We start from the raw sequence: 15,655 nt of genomic DNA, 5'->3' as shown, positions 1-15,655 counted from the left end.
AACAGACTGGTCCATGGGTTGCAGCAAACTTGTAACATTGGGAGGCAAAAACGTCGTTTTAAACTGCCCATTCTCTCTTTCCAACAGTTCTGCTGTAGGATGAGTGGGTGCGTTATCAACAATTAAAAGCACCTTACTGCCTTCTTTTCCCACCGATTTTTGGTGCTTTTTCACTTCAGGAATAAACACTTCATCATACCATTCGGTAAACAAAGCTGCAGTCATCCAGGCCTTGGGTTGACTTTTGTAGAAGAGTGGAAGTATTTTTACGTTTTTAAATGCTCTTGGATTTCTTGATTTTCCTATCAAAAAAAGTGGCAGTTTATGATTTCCAGTGGAGTTGGCACAGTTAAGCACTGTAACACGTTCTTTACTGACCTTATGTCCAGGGGCACTAGATTCCCTTTTAGAAGCCAAAGTGGTTTTTGGTAATGCTTTCCAAACAAGGCCAGTTTCATCGGCATTATAAACAAACTCTGGATCATAGGATTCTGATGCAGTTTTAAATTTTTCAATAAAATTTTCAGCTGCTGCAGAGTCTGCTGAAAGCTTCTCACCAGCCAAATCTAACTCGCGTACACCATGCCTGAATTTAAAATTCCTTAGCCAGCCGTTACTAGCCTTAAAAGATGAATAACCAAGCTTTTCCGCTAAGATTTTGGCTTTTTCACAAAGGATTGGACCTGAAATCGGATTTCCCATAGAACGTTGCTGCAAAAACCATTTAAACACAGCATCTTCCAAATTTTTGTTGGTTGCTGTCTTCATTGTTTTCCTGGAGGAACTTCCATCTCCATTTTCAAGCACCGAAACAAAGTTTAAAAGTGTTGACTTACTGTTTTTAATGTCAGAAATTGTTGCTTGTCCAACACCATAAATCTCAGACAACTTCTTACCCGTTACACCTTTATCGAGTTGCTCTATAATTTTCAGTTTGTCCGCTAACGATAGCACAACACGTTTTCTTTTCGAAGCCATGGTATAAAAACAATACAGTATTGTACACGCACAAACAAAAGTAAGCCGTAGCGAAAGAGTAGCGTCCTCGAGCAAGGTCAATAGCACACTGGCTAATCAAAACAAACAATGACAGGTGCGCCGTGACTGCAATGTGCCGGAACTTGTCTTAACTTGTTAAGACAAGTCAAGTCAAGACTTGACGCGCAAACACTGGCTTCGCGGCTTTTTTGTGATTCGGATAATCGGCGATTCGGATAGTCGGAGTTCGGATAATTGGAGTTCTACTGTATATACTTGCGAAATCTCAACAAGGTAGGATCTGTTGTTACGGAATTATTTTTAGTTAGTTTTTACCGCCATTTATCCAGAGTTTTCTATGGTTCTGATGTGCAAAATCACAGAAGTTTTGGGTTTCTCCCAATATTTTTCTTGAATTTGTTATAATTTTGATTATGTCATCAGTTGGAAATTTTGCACATATTTTGAAATTGTTATTTGATAGGAATTTTTAACTTTATAGGTTCTTTGGCCACGAATATACTGCGTAATTTTTTTCTTGAATTTTCAATGGTTCTGATTATGCTATCCATAGAAAATTTTGCATGAATCTTGAAATAGTTATTCTTTTTTATACACGCAAAATATCGACTCAATCAGATCAGATCAGCAATCACGGATATATTGGGCATTTCTTTCCAAAATTTTTGTTGAATTTTCTATGATTCTGATGTTGTGATGAGCTTTAAAGTTTGCACGACACTTGAAATCGTTTTTTCTTATCAAACCTAAAATCTCAAATACGTCGGTTTTGTGATCAAAGAAATACAGGTAATTTCTCTTTCGATATTCTTTTTTTCTATGATTCTGTTCTCTACACAAAATTTGCTCAAAGCTAAAATCTCAACCAGATCGGATATACATATAATCACTGAAATATTCTGTTTATTTTTCCTAATGTCCTTGTCGAATTTCCGATGGTTCTGATGATGTGATCAGTTTGAAATTTCACAAGAAGCTAGAAATTAGATTTATATATCAACGCTCAAAATCGCAACTTCGTTCATGATGAACCAGCTAATTTTCAATGAATATTATTATATTCCTCGACTTCAATTTCAAACGAAAATTGTCCAAGAATTCAAAATTCAAAGAAGAATTAAGTTCAACCCCAAGATATTTGGGAATATAATCATGATTCAAGATGGTCAAAGTTACTTTCAATTTTCTATATTTATCTCGATTATTTAAATGAAAACAGGTTACCTACTTTTGTTTTGTTTGGATAAGGATATAAATACCACTCTAGAAAGAGTATATTATGCAACATGTGGGTCCAACTTTTCCCACGAGTGTTGAAGTTTGTGGCACGAGCCTGAAAGGCGAGTGAGAAAAGTTGGACTTTCTTCACATATGCAGCACACTATACTTTTCCCACAACTGCATAAATTTGAATAATACAAGTAATGTACCTGATTCAATTCAAAATGGCCTTCGTTGACAGTATATATGTGTATGTTGCGTTTCCGTAGAAACGACTTTTCGAAAGCCCAATTTCATTGGTCTATCAGGCGTGTGGACAAAGTGCCGTGAGGAATAATATTTCTGACAGTATGAGCAATACAAAGTTTTGAAATTGAGTAAGCTATCAAGTATACGCTAATTTTCATAGCAGTTGTAGGAAATAGTATATTGAAAGGCGACTGCCGCAAACACACGAGTGAGAAAAGGACTTTTTGCACGTTGCACACTAGTGTACCTTTTTTTTTTAATGGAGGAAATCCACCTTATGGACACCTAAAAAATCTCGAGTGTAAAACACCTATCGGCACCTGCCGGGTAGTGTGAGGCTCTCCTGAAGGGCATACTCACTAAAAACCTCCATTACACCTCCGACGAACCCGTAAATAATAATCATAATAAGCCTTTATTTCCAACAGATATTGGTGCCCAATTACAGAAAATCAAAAACAACAATCAATACTAATTTAACAAGAAAAAAAAAATCAATGCTATATCATGAACATAAAGAAAGGTTCCAAGGACGCCAACCTTCCTCTAATGCCCGTCACTCACGAAGCGTTTCTTCCAGCGTTTGGTAGCTAGCGTCGAAGAGATTCCAGTCGGGCAGTCAAGTTCGTACTTTGATTTACAGTCGTACGGACGTGTCCCGAGCTGTCTGACTGGAATCTCTTCGACGCTAGCTATCAAACGCTGGAAGAAACGCTTCGTGAGTGGCGGGCATCACGCATTCAGCCTCAGTGCGGCCGGCTCAGCAAGGGTTTGGTTCTCTACGGCGGAATGTCCTTCTTGTTTCACGCTGTCCTACCCTAAGGAGTCTGGGATAGGGCAGAAGCAATTCGTTGAAGGTAGTATAGTCATTCAACAGGTAGCCCAAAAAGCGTGAGGCAACTACCCATCAATGATCTCCCTCGTTCCGTGGTTTCCCTGCTCTGATTACGGAACTCAAGCCTGAGGTAGTTCCCCGCAGGAACTTGGCCGGCAAGCCTCCTCCCTTCGAACTTAATCTTCCACGAGGAGACGCCTCTTGACCCTGGTCTTGCGACCTTTGCTAACTTAGTTATAAAGATGGGAGTTTTTAGAGTGAGTTTAGTAGTTTTGACTGTGAGCAGTGGAGTTGAGCAGAGTACTAACATACTTTTTCGTTATCCTCGTTTTCTGAGATTCGAGGTCATTGAAGTCATAGTTACTCCTCGAATAGTGTACCGAGAATTACAGGTACTAAACTGGCACCCGCGCAAACATAAGTAACCCCTACTCTACCACGTACTCACTGCCAAAAGTCGGCATCTTCTTGCTTCCTTCTCGGCCTATCGTGTCTCCTTCTGCTAGACCTGTCAATGATTTCCACCTACCTTTATGGCCTCTGTCTGGTCGGTTCTGCGTCTCTGTGGCGGATCCTGCTGCTTTACTTCTCTTCTCGTGTTACTCGTTCTGCTTGAACCTGTCGCTTGGATGGGTAGAGATAATGGGATCTTATTAGGGATGGGTGAGGTATTGGCAGAAATGTGGTGTTTGGGGGAAACATGGGATAGTTGAAGTATGAGGAATATAGCAGGCTGGGATTAGCCTCAGATTAGTTTCACTGTCTACTTGACAGCAGGCAGCTGTACAAGCCCTCCCACCACGAAAAGGTGCTGACCTCGGAAGAGCACACTAGTGCACCTAATTCAATTCAAAATGACCTTCGTTGACAGTATCTGTTCATTTATTGCGTTTCCATAGAAACGACTTCTCATAAGCCCAATTTCATTGGTCCATCAAGTGAGGTGTGGGCAAAGTGCCGTATGAGCAATAAATAGTTCTGAAATTGAGTAAGTTATGAAGAATACGCTAATTCACATAGCAGTTGTAGGAATATAATATTTCATAATTTTTAAATCTTCATTAAAAGTATTTTCAATAACTCCGAAGTCCGAATAACGAATCACAAGAGCAATATCATCGGCATAGATGAATTTCTCAGATCAGGTTACAGGGATGTCACACCAGTATCAATTGAAAAGTATGGGAGACAGAACCGATCCCTGCGGAAGTCGACGGAATGTCCCGGTGTAAACGGCCCCTAACGCCGTGAAATTCCGCCGATCTAGTAGGCATCCTTCGATTCGGACCGGAATGCCGGCGGACGCGACGTCCGATTGCAAATCGCTGATGACTCATCCCGAGGTGACTCAGCGACGTCGATCGATCAAAGAATCTCCCGACTGAGAGTGGAACCGTTGGAGCGCGACCATCCGAATAATCCAGATACGCGTCGGTTATCTTTTCTGCGGAGGGTTCGGGGATCGTTCTATGTAGGTCTTCCGGTTCAGTTTTGTTTTCCGTTGGGTTGGGCTGTTGTTGTCTATAACGTCTAAAATGTGCATCATTGTCAACATCTAAACCGCAACAAACGATTTAGGTGTGACGTACTTTGGGATGAATCGAGGAAGCTTAGTCACTAGTTTCGTAATAGAAAATAAAATTAGTGCTCAATTATTTCATTCACCTACGTATTCTACAATCGAATAAAGTTCACATATTTTTTTTCCATTCGTTGAATATTTAATGCATTAGGTTCTTAATTTTCAGAAATTCATTATCAAACAAAATAAAATAATTTCCACGAATATTTTAATCCTTACGATGGACTAAATTGATTTTCTCCTTAAATAACGCAGATAAATCGTGAAATTTGAATATTACTCTTGTAACTTGGAGCTCCAACCACTATTGTGAATAGGGAATTCAATCCCGCACCAAAATATCAATCAATAACTTGTCAAGTATTGTTCGTACTCGTGCTCGTACAGCCATAGAAGAAGCCTTTTATTCTGGTACCTACGCACCACTAAACTAATACTTCAATTCGATTCCTCTTCTAAATTCAAAGACGATGGTCCACTTCTCGTTGCTAGATTAGGTGAAGTTACTTTATCCTCATCAGCATGAGTTAAATAGTCTTCAGTTTGGGATTGTGTGTTGTCTACCAAAGTCGTCTCTATTTGCGGCCTGTCAGAAAAACTCTTAATTTCATTTCGTAATGTTGATTTGCTATGAAGTACAAATGTATCTTCTTGGCCATTTGTAGACATTGACTGTTATCCCTGAAATTCCAGATATTTGCCTGGGATTTCTAAGTACGGTACCATACTTGTCATTAATGAACGGCGCTCTTTTATCCTAGAAAATAAAGCTTTAACTATTTATTTACTCAATGCCGAGTTATAATGACTTCCCAATTTGCTGATCACGAATCGTAGTGTAGTTTCAGAAGTTTTTTTTTTTTTATACGCATCTCTCGGGAAAAGACTGAGCTTATAACGCCCTTTCAAGCGCCCCGGGATGAATTTAGAAGAAATCGGTTTGTGCGTGTCTTAAACTGCTGTAAGTTGTAACCAAGGGGGAATACATCTTGAGGTAGGGTATTCCATAGCCTTGCAGTTCGGTAAAGAAACTAGTGTTGCATCTTTGTCCGTAACTTATGAGTGGTTTATTGCTTTCTGGGAAGTTTCAAGAGACGTTTGCGTCTTTATTGTATAATATCCAATTTTTATATTGAATGCCGCAGATCCCGCATGGAAAATCGCGCAATTTTGATCCCGCAGAATTTCAGAGGGATCCCGCATTTGCGGTATTGGATTCCCTAATTGTGAACATAACTATGAACATTTCAAGTGTATATTCCACGACAACCATACTAACCTACTGGTTAGTTACTACATCACATTTTTTCTTCAAAATTATTCATCAACATAGTCATTTTCAAGATTGATAAATTTACTCCAACGCTTTAACTTTTCATACCTTTTTATAGGAAGATTAGTCTTTACTTTCGAAATAGGTTTCAACCTCGACAATCACTTCGTTAGAGGCAAATTTCCTTTCAGTTGGAAGCGCGATTCTTTCAATTTGACCATGGTTTTGTGAAAAAGAGCATTGTCTTGGTGAAAGAGATTTATTTTTTGCATTTTGGGGACCTTTTTCCAAATTTCTGCACTGAATCGATTCAATAACTTTATGTGATATTCACTGTTAATGGTTTCACCTTTGTGACGATAGTCAATGAACAATCCCTGCACGTCCCAAAATATGGATGCCATAACCTTGCCAGCTGATGTTTGAGATTTTGGTCGCTTTAGACGCTTTACAGACTGTTTCCCACTCATGTGACGCACTCTTTGGCTCAAGTTTGTAGGGATGAATCGTTGTTTTATTTATCCACTGACACATATCGACGCGAATATCCTGTTAATTCCGCTTACACAGCTCTAAAAAGCGTTCGAAATCGACGATGCGTTGTTGCTTTTGATCAGCGGTGAGCAAGCACGGCAACCATTCCGAACAAAGCTTTTCCGTGGACAGATATTCACGCAAAATAGTGAATGCAATGCCTTCTGTCTTCTTCAACTTTATTACCATATAAGGCAACTTTAAATTACGATCGATCAAAACCATGTCGTGGAGTTTTTTTATGTTTCCGAAAGAACTGTCCAATTCACTCGGCCAAAGTGTAAACTCTTTGGCCGCCCGAATACGTCGAATACGTTCTAAGTTAGCATCACACTTTTTAACCTGCTGATCTTATCTGCTGACCCATGCGGTACAAAGGGTATTTGCACCGACAGTGTCCTGTCAGCAGTTCCACCATTACCCGAAGCTCAGCACGTGGTAGCTTCAGGAGCTTCTTAGTATAGGTCGGTGAAAGCATCACAAATTTCTTTGCCTGAGTAAGATCCGGCGTCTTCCTCCAGAGGGTTTTTCTATGGCCCCACTCCCATTGTTGGACTGCTGTCCTATATTGGTCTTTTCCAAGCCCACAGAAGAGCTCGGGACCAACAGGTGTTGATGCCGATGCAAGGTCATCGGCTTTTTAGTTTCCTTCAATACCACATTGCCCTGGTACCCATAGTAGAGTTACTTTATTGCCTCTAGCCAGTTGCATTATAGTATTACAGCACTCCCATATCAGTAGAGACTTATGATTCCAGGAATCTCAGTGTGGCCTTGCTGTCCGTAGTGATGTAAATATGCTCCTCCTTGAGGTTTCTTTTGGTAGCAGGTATAGATAGCTAATGTCTCGGTTTCCAAGATAGAGGCTCACTTTCCAGGGATCTAGAGATCATTCACCATGTCGGCATCTCTGATAAGGTCTATGCCAGATATCACCTCGTGAGGATTCAGAACCCTCTTGCCTAAATGTGTGTTTCTTAGACTGCCGAGCTCTTGACATTCACAATGAATTATTGAGTTTTTTCCGATTTCCCAATAAGCCAAAATCTAGGTTAGTGTTGAAGCACCCTCTATTTTAACATTTCCTTAAATTTCTGCATTCTTTCATGAAACATTCACATGGGTATCTTTTTTCAGGTCATAACAGCCCTCGCCTCGCACTTGCAGCTGGTTGAAGCGGAAAAACAAAAACTACGCACTCAGGTCAGAAGGCTGTGCCAGGAGAACGCATGGCTCAGAGACGAGCTGGCCTCTACCCAGCAGAGGTTGCAGGCCAGTGAGCAAACAGTGGCACAGCTCGACCAGGAAAAGAGACACCTGGAGTTCATGAATTCCGTCAGGAAGTATGATCAGGACCTGTTCGAGGACAACTCGAACGAAAATTCTAAATCGGAAAAACAGGACCCGGTCATCGACCTATTCCCTGACGATGACGCCGAGGATAGAAGTGAGTATGGTCGTAGCTAGGATGAGGAGAAATAATCTAGAAAGGAGCAGACAGCAGCCTAATGTGAAAATTGTCACCAGTTAATTCTTCTGAATTTTTCGTATTTTGTAGAATATGACCTCCGGAAGAAGAAAGTCTATGGGTCTAACTCAATCCTGTGACTAGTTTTCGAGATACAGGGTGTCGAAGTTGGAAAATGACAATTCTTTAAAGTAACATTTCTCAGGAAAACATCTTGAATAAAACACTTTTACGCGACAAATATTGCTTACTAATAAGGTAATAATTTTAGACGAGTTTTTAATGAAAATTTTTGTTAGATATGAGGTGAGTCAAACATTATTCAAAATGAAATTAGTTTAGTTTATAATTTATCCTTTATTTAAAAGAGTCGTCCGTGGAATTTCAAAATTTTTTGTCATTACTCTTGATTTGAGTACACTATTATAATGTCAAACATTATTTGCTTTGCTATGACCAGTTTTGAGATACACAGAGTAATATATTAAGACGGCAACCGTTATTACAAGAGTTGTCGAAAAGACTTTCTTGTTCAGGAGTTCATATTCTACAAAATACAGAAAATTCAGAAAAATCAACTGGCGACAATTTTTACATTAAGCTGCTGCCTGGTCCTTTTGTTTTTTGGAACAAAGTTGCAAATATCGTTTAAAAAAATGGTGGTGCAAAATTCATCAACTAAGAACACTAGAGATTGAAGTCTCCTCTATTTACATGCATCTTATCAATAGTATAGTCGTTCATGAATACAAACTAGGAAGAACATAGCCACCACCATGTAGAAAATTCTATTCCAAGCAGGTGAACTGGCCAACGAGAAAATGAATAACAATAACAATAATATTTATTTCAAAGATTATCACAGATACAACAGGTGCAAATGATAAAATTGAAACATGTCAGACGAAACCACAGTCTAATGCTGGATGATGGAACAGTAATTATAATATTCATTTAGATGATAAGGTTCTGCATCAAGGATAAACTGACGAACTCTTGTTACATAGAGACTCACACTATCAATAGCCCAGAAATGTTTTGGGAGAGCATTATATAATTTCATACAAGTGTACATTGTGATTTTTTGAGTGAGTGTGAGTGAAACCTTTGGCAGTTGATAAGGAATCATTTGTCGTGTATTATTTAGATTCTTAAAGTCAGAAAACAGTTCTTTGTGTTTATAAATGAATAGCAAAGATCTAAAAACAAACAAGCCGGGTACAGTCAAAATATTATGCTTTTTAAATAAACCTCTACACGATTCCCGAAAAGGTAGTCTTAACATCGATCTCAACGTCATTTTTTGAGTAATGAAAAGGGTATGTGGGCTGTTACCCCAGAATATTATTCCATATGACAGCAACGATTCAAAATTTGCAGAATAAATTATTTTCAATACATATAAGCTAACTTGATGCTTCAAAACGTTGATCGAATACAAGACAGACAGCAGTCTCCCATTCAAGTAATCAACATGTTGACGCCACTTCAAGGTAACATCAACATGGACACCCAAAAACTTAATAGACTCACTAGTTGTAATATCATTATCAAGAATCCTTACTGACAATGGAAATGAACGACGAGAGCGATCGCTATGGAAAAAGATAGAGTTAGTTTTGGCAATGTTTAACTTTAAACTGTTATCACCACACCAGGAAGTTATAGACTCGAAAGCATCTTCAGCTCTATTGATAACGGTGGCTAAATCATCGTCGGAAACTATGATATTAGTATCATCAGCGTACAAAGAGAACATACAAGCCAGATCACCAACCACCTCCGGCAAATCGTTAATGTAAATCAAGAACAAAAGCGGTCCAAGGACACTCCCCTGAGGCCCACCCCCAGTAACAGTAACATCATCTGATATACAAGTCGTTCCATCCCGTACTAATTCAACTCTCTGCTTTCGATTACTGAGATAACTTCTAATTAATAGAAGTTAATTATCCCTAATGCCGTAAGCCTCTAATTTTTCTAATAATTTTTCATGATCTACACTGTCAAACGCTTTAGACAAGTCTAGAAACATACCAAGTGGAATGCTTCCATCCTCCAAGGCCTTTAAAATCTCATTCAAGAGTTGAAATATGGCGGTTTCAGTGGATTTTTGTGGTACAAAACCATGTTGAAATTTGCTGAAAACATGCAACTTTTTAAAGAAAGAGATTAAACGGATAGAAAGGACTTTTTCAAAAATTTTAGAAAAAGATGTCAAGAGATTAATTGGTCGATAATTTTCCATTTCCTCATGGGAACCCTTTTTAAAAAGGGGCTTAACAACTGATATTTTTAAGGATTCTGGAAATATTCCTTCAATAAATGACCTATTAATGATGAAACTTAAGGGTTTTGCAATTAAAAGTATACATTTTCTCAGCACCTTCATAGGAATCCCATCATGACCATATGATGAGAAATTTTTCATTTTATCAACAATTGATATTAATTCAGATGGTAAAAGGTTAAACATAAAGAAAGATTTGTGACATTTTGATTTTACAGTAAAATTGCCGAGTGATGAATGCGTACTTCTTCCCATGTTACTGAAAAACTTATTAAACTCGTTTGCCACTGTGACAAGCTCCCCAGAGGGTATCCCAGACCGTACATCCTGTTTGCCTCTCAGTTCTCTTATCAATGTCCATGTTGCTTTGGATTTATTGTCAGAATTGGTTATTATGTGACCATAATGCTCATAACTCATTCTTATAAAAGTCGATTGAGCCTGCTGAAACAAGTACAAAGGTACTTTGGTTACATCATTGTTTAATTTGCATTTAACCGTTAGTCCACTTATCACCACTGTTGTTATCATACATACTTTTAATTCATCATTAAAAATAATAATAATCAAAAATTTATCCCCACTATGTTTTTATTCACAATTTCAAAATGAAGTTCCGACAAGTAAAAGAGAGAAACGATAAAATAGATGGAATTTTTTGGGATTTAAAAATTATTAAATCATTTCAGACGCATCACCCACTCCTCCAAATCAACTCACCCTGTCCCAGCAAGTGAACGCTGGCTACGAAATACCAGCTCGTCTGCGCACCCTCCACAACCTAGTGATCCAATATGCTTCACAAGGCCGTTACGAAGTGGCCGTACCCTTGTGCAAGCAAGCTCTGGAAGACTTGGAGAAAACCAGTGGTCACGATCATCCCGATGTGGCAACAATGTTGAACATTTTGGCTTTAGTTTATAGGTAAGGCCTCCTTAGGCCCAGTACTTTCACCTACAGTTAACTGAATTTATCCAACGGTCTTAACTAAGCTGCCAGAACCAAAATTGTTGATTGCATAAAAAGTAAACATGAAATAAGTTATATGACACATTTTTCAATACTCGTAAATTATTAAGTGATGCTTACTGAACACATAAACAGTGGATATTTTCAATTTGCAATCAGAAAAACTAAGATTCAATATACAAAAACGTCAATTATTGATTCAATGGTTTCCTTTTGTGGATATCATTTTGATGCATGTAATACAATTATTACTGTTTAGTCATACAATTTTATATTCGTTATTTTCTTGTATTGTCAAATAGTTATCTGACAGCTTACTTCACACCGATTGATAAATCTAGTCAACCAGATGTAAAAATACCATAGCTTATATCTTGAATCGAATTGAGTGATGGTTCGTTTTCACTTTCAGAGATCAGAATAAGTATAAGGATGCTGCTAACTTACTCAACGATGCTTTAGCTATCAGGGAGAAGACTTTGGGCGAAAACCACCCAGCGGTTGCTGCTACTTTGAACAATTTGGCTGTGTTATATGGCAAGAGGGGCAAATACAGAGACGCAGAGCCCCTGTGCAAGCGAGCCCTCGACATTAGAGAGAAAGTCCTTGGTCGGGAACATCCTGACGTTGCCAAACAGTTGAATAATCTTGCTCTGCTCTGCCAAAATCAGGTGGGTTTTTCGAGATTCATTTGATATAACAAGTATAAATTTAAAATTTGCAAATAACAAATAGCCAAAATGTTACCATTTATCCAGACTAAATAGTAAATATCAGTAATGTCCCAAAAAATAGCATCCTCGAGTACCTTTTCAAATTAATTATACTGTAATTAATATTCACAATTATGGAGGGTAGAGATAAGGAGAATAATCTTTCCATTTGAAAAGTGTCCGTTGAACTGTCCTAAAATGGTGGCGCCAGTGTAGCTAGAAGGTGAATTTCTCAGGGTATGTTTCTCAGAGAGATGTTCTGAGGCGAATTTAATATGAAAACTTCAAAAAGTGCTGTTAGAGATTATGAGAGAGTTCGGAAAGTCAGCGCTGTCGAATGCGCAACAGAGCGTTTATAAACTATTGATTTTCCATCTTTCCATTATTGAAATAAGACTTGAAATCCAAACAAAATCCCTCAAAATTGAGTGGAACCATCAACTCTGGTTGTATTAAATCCATGCACATTTTATTCTATTATGTAAAAATTTCATCTAAGTTATTTACCTTAGCACTGGAAAATGTCTTCAAGAAGCTTGAATGGGAAAAAAAGGGCATAAACATCGATGGCGCCTACCTCAATCATCTGAAAATCGCAGACGATATGGTCTTGTTGAGCACAGACATTCAAGAACTGAACACCATGCTAAATCAGCTAAACGAACAATCTAAGCGAATAGGCCTAAAAATGAACCTAAGTAATACCAAGATAATGAGCAACAATGAAAATAACATTACCATCGATAACGTTACCATAGAGAATGTGGATCATTATATATATTTGGGTCATAAAATCAAATTAGGCAAAGAAAATCAAAGTGTGGAAATAAAACGCAGAATCCAATAGGCATGGGTGGCATGCGGAAATATGAAATATATCTTTAAAGACAAAGAGGTACCCATCAACCTAAAGAAAAAAGCTTACGACAGCTGCATCCTACCTGTTTTTACCTATGGCTTGGAAACCATGGCAATAACCCGAAAAGCAGCAGAACAACTGAGAGTTGCACAAAGAGCCATGGAGAGAATAATGTTGGGAATTACCTTGAGGGACAGAATTCGAAATAGCCAGATACGTGATAGAACCAAGGTAACAGATGTTATTAAAAGAGTAGCAAGCCTTAAATGGCAATGGATCGGCCATGTGGCGAGACAGAAGCCGGACAGATGGACCCAGAGGGTGATACTATGGAGACCAAGGGGGACAACAAGAAGTGTGGGCTGACCTAAAAAGAGATGGATCGATGACGTCAGAACAGTAGCGGGAGGACAGTGGATGAGATTGGCAACAGATCGTGTGGCATGGAAAAACCTGGAAGAGGCCTATATCCGACAATGGATAGACACGGGCTGAAGAAGATGTAAAAATTGTTCATAACCAATTATTTTTCCCCAATAAGCATTGTTTACCAACTACAACATACAAAATAATAATAAAATATAATCACAACAGAATCAATTATTACCATGCTTAAAATGATACCACTGAATACAGATTGCAGAAACCTGAGAAACCACAGAATACAAATATACCCTCTAACTACACTTGCGTCTCCTATTTATCCTTTTCCGCTGGTCACTTTCTCAACACTTCTACCATAAGAGATTTTTCTCCTTATCTCTACCCTCCATAAATACAACATTGACAAAAAATTGATTAAGTTAGGCCACAGGGCCAATAAATTTATATGCATCATGAAAGAAACAAAAGTAAAACTGACTTTAAGGTTAGAATAGGCTCTTACAGTTTGCAATCAAACATAAAATAGAATATTTGAGACTTGCACATTGCAACTGGCTTAGTAACTGTCATAAATTTGCAATAAACCTATTGATAAAGTGCACCCCAGAATATCTCTTTGAATTGTTGTCTCTTTCAGGGTAAATACGAGGAAGTGGAGAAATACTATCAGAGGGCTCTGGAAATCTACGAAAAGAAACTGGGTCCAGATGATCCCAATGTGAGCAAAACAATGAACAACCTGGCGTCTTGTTACTTGAAACAAGGCAAATACAAGGAGGCTGAGTCGCTGTATAAATCCATCTTGAACAGGGCACATGAAAAGGAGTTTGGAGCAATCGATGGTATGAGAAATAATTAAAGGTTCAACTATTTACGATAGAAATGTTTTTGTGGAACAAAAATTATTCAAATTTGCATAATATTATTTATTGAAAAATGATGTCATGTTCTTAATCATTTTTGCTCCACGGAAATTTCTATTCCTAACTTAACATTAGTGTAACTATATTTTATTTAGTATTGAGAAGCATGACTATAAAGCTTTGAGAATGTTCCTAAATTGAGGCAGTTTCTATGCAGTATTATATACGATTATGACATTCCAATATCAGTGTAGGTCGCGAAAAATGGTTTTAGATGTGACCTAACAGTAACAGTAAGATTTTGAATTTTTGAGTAAATACTTGGTGCTATATGAAATGCATGGTTTGATGAGTGAGGTAGATATTTTTTCTTGATGTCAAATTATTATTTTGGAAAGTACTTAATTTTTTTGGAGAAACAACATTGAACAATTGGAAAATCTAATAATTGAAATACACTGAATTATATTTTTTGAAGAATTGATATTTATCATTTTTATACAGAAAATTGATCCTGTGGAAATTATTAAATCGAAATTGATTTTTTTCAAGTAACCATATTCTTGAAATATTCACTCATTAAAGAATGATGTAATATTTTTGGTTTAATTTTCCATTGGCTGAAAAGGAATATATTTAAAATCCTCGACATTTACAGCAGTAATTTGTCTGTTATGAAGTTGTTAATATCGGTTGAGTAGATAATTATAATGAATTTTCAAAAAGAATTGAAATAAATAGTTTTATTGTTAGTATAAAATTCAAAGTTTTCCTCAACCAACGATAAAAATATCAAAGAGTAAGAGTACAATAGATCAAAAGAAGTAAATAATTTACTTACTATCTTCACTGTTAACTTCACTGCCTTTTTCTATTATAAATTTATCTACTAATTCAGCTTTCTTTTATCAGTATAAAATAATGGTATTTAATTTTAGAGCTGTCCTGTGAAATGTATTTCTGTGATGCCTTTCTGTTAATTCTTTTGTGGTTGCTATTTTAATTATGAATAAGTAAAATTTTTGAATTATCCGTTGATCGAAGAATTAATTTATCGAAATCTATCTTGCCGACTGCTTCTTATTGGTGCAATTATATTTTCGATATTTTATCATAGTATTAGTTTGTAGACTTGGTTGCTTTCCACTTACGGAACTTAACGGGGGCATGGTTTTATTTGTTTTAGTTATACAGAGTGTTTTGTCCCAAGTTGATGTATTTTTTTTTTCTGTTGCAATATACAATCCGAATTGCATGATGTGTTTTATTTTATTTGGTCTTCCCCAAAGAGTCAAAATTTCAATAAATACCCTGTATAACTCAAATCAAAGGAGTACATTTCATGAAGAAGCTGGTGAAGGGTATTCTGTTGAGAACTATGATAATTCTATGTTTAGTTAATATGTTTGAACAATT

The 15,655-nt window shown here is 37.4% G+C and overlaps 1 protein-coding gene across 9 annotated transcripts in view; it reads left to right on the top strand.

Moving 5' to 3' along the window:
- Positions 1–15,655, top strand: part of LOC123684773 (kinesin light chain) — a 33,353-nt gene that overhangs the window by 12,248 nt on the left and 5,450 nt on the right. For all 9 annotated transcript variants that reach the window (XM_045624216.1, XM_045624220.1, XM_045624218.1 and 6 more), the window contains 4 exons: positions 7,831–8,140; positions 11,141–11,375; positions 11,833–12,091; positions 14,014–14,218. In XM_045624216.1, coding sequence (XP_045480172.1) covers positions 7,831–8,140; positions 11,141–11,375; positions 11,833–12,091; positions 14,014–14,218 — 1,009 coding nt within the window. The remainder of the gene's footprint in view (positions 1–7,830; positions 8,141–11,140; positions 11,376–11,832; positions 12,092–14,013; positions 14,219–15,655) is intronic.

This window comes from Harmonia axyridis, chromosome 7, assembly GCF_914767665.1.
Source record: "Harmonia axyridis chromosome 7, icHarAxyr1.1, whole genome shotgun sequence".
In the NCBI taxonomy this organism is placed as follows: Eukaryota; Metazoa; Arthropoda; class Insecta; order Coleoptera; family Coccinellidae; genus Harmonia; species Harmonia axyridis.
This window is presented reverse-complemented; position numbering and strand designations above follow the sequence as displayed.